This window comes from Glycine soja, chromosome 19 (genome assembly GCF_004193775.1).
Source record: "Glycine soja cultivar W05 chromosome 19, ASM419377v2, whole genome shotgun sequence".
NCBI lineage: Eukaryota > Viridiplantae > Streptophyta > Magnoliopsida > Fabales > Fabaceae > Glycine > Glycine soja.
The window spans coordinates 3,842,407-3,847,294 of NC_041020.1; the positions used below are offsets into that span (position 1 = coordinate 3,842,407).

A 4,888-nucleotide genomic window follows, 5' to 3' on the forward strand; every position below is an offset into this window, starting at 1 on the left:
TCTCTCTCTTTCTCTCTTAAACCAATAATTGAGTTTGATTAAAAAAAATTATATAAACGTGAAGAGGTCAGTTCTCACTTTCTGCATGTTTCAGGGTTTGTCCATGTTTTAGAATCAATGAAGGAAAAAAGAAAGTGAAAATTTTCTCCATTTACGCTCGTGAGGATTTTAGGGTTTGGAAGTTGGTATATTTGTAACTCCTCCAGTTCCTTGCATTGGTGAAGATCACTAAACCAATTCCAAATTGTCTTAGACAAATGAAGAAGAGAAGAAAACTCGCGTACGTTTCTGTATCTTCTCATTAATTGATCACTTTCTCTTGAAGAAAGGCATGCGATTAATTAATCCACTTGTGGGGGTGTCAGATGTTAGCTTCTAAGTGAAAAATTATCACAAGTTGCCCCCCATGCATATATCTCTCTGCAATAGTACTGTGTGGTCCTAAGTGAGTGTCGTAAAAGATAACATCATATGTTGGTCCCTCACCTATATATGTAGCTTTACATTGTCCGAAGTAGTTATCACACACAAAGACATGACAATTCTCTCGGACTAGACACCACAACTTTTGAATCTTACTTGCTAAAATGACTTATCTAAAGTGGGTTTCTTCTGTTTCCTCTCCATGTGATGCCTTCCCGTGTTTTTGTTCTCTCTCTCCATTTTCTTTTATCTCTTATTCCGTTCACTTCCTTTTATCTTTTCATTGTCTCATTCTAAAGAGTATGTAAGGAGGGATTTGTAAAATGTGGAAATTTAGTTTTCCTAAAATAGTATTAAGAAAAGAATCAAATTTTTCGTGTATTAATAGATAGATGTTAGATTTGCTTTTGTTGATATAACCCTGTCTAATCAAAATTAATGTAATAATTTCAGTGATGTATATCATTGATAAATACATCTTTTTATTAGTATATATGTAGTACATCATATTGTAGTATATAAACTAACAATTTAATTTTCCTATTAAGAAAATTATACTAATAGAGATATAGTTATAACTTAACATTTTTTAGTATTCATTTCTTTAAAAAAAAATTAGTATTCATTTCTTTTAAGAGTTTTTGATCAAGATCAATGTATAGCTAAAAACATTTAGAAAATATCTGAGAGAGTGTAGTAATAAACAGAAAGCATGCAGCAATTTATAAGGCTTTTTTTTAAAAGGTAGATTTATTTATTTAATTTATAAGGCTTTGCTGTTAATAAGAACGACATTTTTCTTTGATGCCATTTTGTCTTGCTTCTATGGCCCCCCATGTGATGCGTTTCAGTAACCAAATCTTTTGTAGTTGTCGATAAAGTGTGACTAGCCGCTTTTTGAAGCGTGTAGCAAATGGTCCATTGAGGTTATTAATTGTGTTCCTTTGTTGTGAGAGAAACAACTTAATTTCCCATCATCAAACATTTTTCTTACATTTTTTTCTTTCACATTTACAATCTTATACATCTCTACCTTTAGCATAGATGATTACTTTTATACAAATCACACACAATAAGAAGAAGAGCAACTTGTACATTTTTTTTTCTTATCCAAATTAAAGACACATACATGAGTTTAACTCACACTCTATTTAATTAATTGAGTGAAATCTTTTAATAATCAATACAACAAAACAATTAACTTTAATTTTTTTTTTTACTTTTTCTAATTTTGGCAAATGGACCGATGAGAATAAAATACCAAGAAATACCCTAATCCCCTCCTAACTACCATCATCAATGATGAAATCATTGTCCATCTATCATGCCTGACCATAAAATGATAAGATGTAGACTTCCAAATTTATTTGACCAATAGGGTAATATATCACGTGGCCACCTATGTGCCATTGCTTTATCTTTCAGTGGGCGTGGTCGGTTCCATTCCGGCATCTTCCTTTTCTCCAAGCTGCGGACTCCACTTATTCACCAATTTATTCTATATGCAATCAAATTTCCAAAACCCAAGTTTGAAACCTTGATAAATAGTTGTTCCAGATTGGCATCAAAAGTAAGAAGGTGCACAATTCGACCTTCTCCACTATAATTTGCAATGACATATATCAAACAGTGGTAGGTATTCGTGTGTGCTTTTGCTACATATCTTATCATCTACATCTAGGGTTTATATCTAAGCATCTTCAATTATGCACGTTTTCGATGTGAAACTTGTTCTATTACTATGTGTTTGCGTTGAACAATCACATAGTAGTGTTTGCACCCCACTAATTGCTTTGACTTAGTCTTTGCCTGGTCTTTCTTTTACTTGAACTATATTTTGCAACAAACATTTTAACGATGATTCAAGAGTTATTGCTTATTTGCATTTGTTATTCTTAGTTCTTTTTCTTCGTTAATTGTTTTAGCCTCTCTAATCCCCTGAAAATCACAATAGAATATGATATATTATGTCTAACAGTTGCTGCCAGTAAGATATCTTTGTCACGTGTTCTTCTCATATTGATCCATATGAGAAATTCTGACTTAAATTGTTATATTTAATTAAGATGGATTTCGTTCTTCTAAATTGAAAATCTTATTTTGTTTTAAAGATAAACAGCAATGAATAATTTCAACTCTTTGATAATCAAATCAGTTATGAACTACAGTAAAAATTTGATATTCTTAGACATGTTAATAGGATTATTCACTTTTTTTCTTCATGAAGTTAACATATCATCTTCAGTTAAGTTAAATATTTCTTTAAGAAAGGATACTTTGATCTGAATTGATATGTACCTCATAACCTCATCTAGACTGATTTTTCAATAATTGTCATGAAGAAGCAGTCTAATTTCAATTTCCATCTTTTATTTTTCTCAATCTTAATTTCGTAGTTTTCTGAAGCAGATACCAACTAGGAGTGACATGCAGCAAATTCACACTGCAAAATTCACAATTAAGAGTTTCATTGTTGAAGGTGGAAGAGAATTTCCATGAAGAAAAACCAACAACAACAATGAAAGAAATACTACAATGATCAACAGCACGAAAGAAACTGATTTTCCACTAAAACAAGAAGGTCTTTCTTCAAGTGATCATGAGAAGGCAAAGGCTCCATCGAGCTCATCATCATCACAATGGCTAAAACTGAAGGATCCAAGGATTGTTCGAGTATCAAGAGCCTTTGGAGGAAAAGACAGGCATAGCAAGGTATGCACAATAAGAGGACTAAGAGATAGAAGAGTGAGGCTTTCAGTCCCTACAGCAATTCACCTCTATGATCTCCAAGATAGGCTTGGACTCAACCAACCAAGCAAGGTTGTTGATTGGTTGCTCAATGCAGCAAAACATGAAATTGATGAATTGCCACCACTTCCAATTCCTCCAGGTAACTTCACCCTTGGTTATCCCTCTCTTGTTTCTTGTAATGAAGTTAGCACCTCTCGTGAAGGTTCAGGCCAAAACACTTTATTATGGAAACCAAAGCCAGGAGAAATAATGGTTAGTGATCATGATAAGGCAAATTGGATGAATAGAAGAGAAGGAGATGATGATGATGATAATAATCATAATAATAGTAATGGTGATAAACAAGGAAGCAATAATAATTGTCATGGTGGTGCACTTGTTTTGCCAAATAATCTCTTGCCAACAAGACCAAACCATCCTTCTTTTTTGGGTTTGATGAACACTATGCCATCACTTGGTTACCAATGGGAACCTAATTCTTCAGCTGCTGATGTTAATGTTCAATGGCAAAACCATGGATTTTTTAACCAAACAGATGTACACAGCATCGATGTGGTTCCATTTCCGTCAACACTGGCTCTATCAACTGGGAATAGTACTAGTACTACTACTACTTCTCAGATTTTGGTGTGTCCTCCTCCTCCGGGAGCAACAACACAGCCATATTTTCCTTCTTCACATTTTGCAACAATGGAGATGAATGCAAGGCAAATCAACCACTATCAGATGCTGAGTTCAAGTTCTCATCAAAATCTCTTGGCAAATTCTCTCAATCATCCATCATCACAGCAACTCATGAGCCAATCCGGGAAAGCACCATTCAGCTTGCGAATTAGGCCTAAACTTTTCCATTCTCCTAATAGCAGTGAAAGCCATTCCCAAAAAGATCAGGATTTCCCTTCCAAGTGATGCACAAATAGAGCAAAATAAAGTTGTCAAAATTCTTCTTCTCCTCACAAATTATGCATGGATTGATATCTTGAGGGCTGTGTGGGAATTAGTTGCAAGACATATTATTCAACGTTTTGGGGTTTGAATAAACATTCCGTTTTTGTCAAAGTTATGTTTGGTTTTATGATTTTCCATTCAGTTTGATCTATATGGATATGCCATGCAAAGGTCTACAAAAGAATGGTTTTCTTTTCAAGGGTAAGAGCTTTTTCCTGAAGTGATGATGTGATTGCTACACTAAAGAGAACGCATGCTCAGATAAGTTCACACTCTCTTCTATGCATTGAGAAAGGTTGGAAGGTGGAATAATAATATTATCATTTTGATAGTGCGTTTTGGATTTGTTTTTGTTTTGGTTAAGTAAACATCTTATGTGTTTGAATGAGACAGAATTTCTCAGAGTCCTATGTTATATACTATTTGTTAGTTATTAATTACTTTTTTTTATTAAAGAATTCATGTTTTATTCTTTAATTGTGTTTGTATATATTCCATGCATGAGATGAAACATGCCAAAAAAATGGTATATCTGATTTCTCCCTCATGTACACTCACCAGCACATAAAAAACGATGCATAAAAACCTAAATGCAAATTGATAATCATAAGAGATAGAAAAAAAGAAGAAGAAAGAAATGTAGATAAATCACATGCAAAATTATGTAATAAGCTAAAAGGGAAATTTAAAGAAAAATAATAATGAATGTGAATATGAGATATTTACACTATTAGAATATCTTAATATAATTACTATAATGCATTAA

General features: G+C 33.0%; 1 protein-coding gene across 3 annotated transcripts; it reads left to right on the top strand.

The window, feature by feature from the left end:
• Nucleotides 1-1,711: 1,711 nt before the first annotated feature.
• Nucleotides 1,712-4,577, top strand: LOC114398091 (transcription factor TCP13-like). Of its 3 annotated transcripts, none has more exons than XM_028360236.1 (2): nucleotides 1,712-2,055; nucleotides 2,820-4,577. In XM_028360236.1, exon 2 carries the CDS (start codon nucleotides 2,959-2,961, stop codon nucleotides 4,081-4,083), a length of 1,125 nt encoding a protein of 374 aa, XP_028216037.1. In that variant the 5' UTR covers nucleotides 1,712-2,055; nucleotides 2,820-2,958; the 3' UTR covers nucleotides 4,084-4,577. The 3 variants fall into 3 exon arrangements, with proteins under 3 accessions (XP_028216037.1, XP_028216038.1, XP_028216036.1); XM_028360237.1 differs by having other exon boundaries at nucleotides 1,712-2,001; nucleotides 2,833-4,577; XM_028360235.1 differs by having other exon boundaries at nucleotides 1,713-2,055; nucleotides 2,833-4,577.
• Nucleotides 4,578-4,888: the final 311 nt, after the last annotated feature.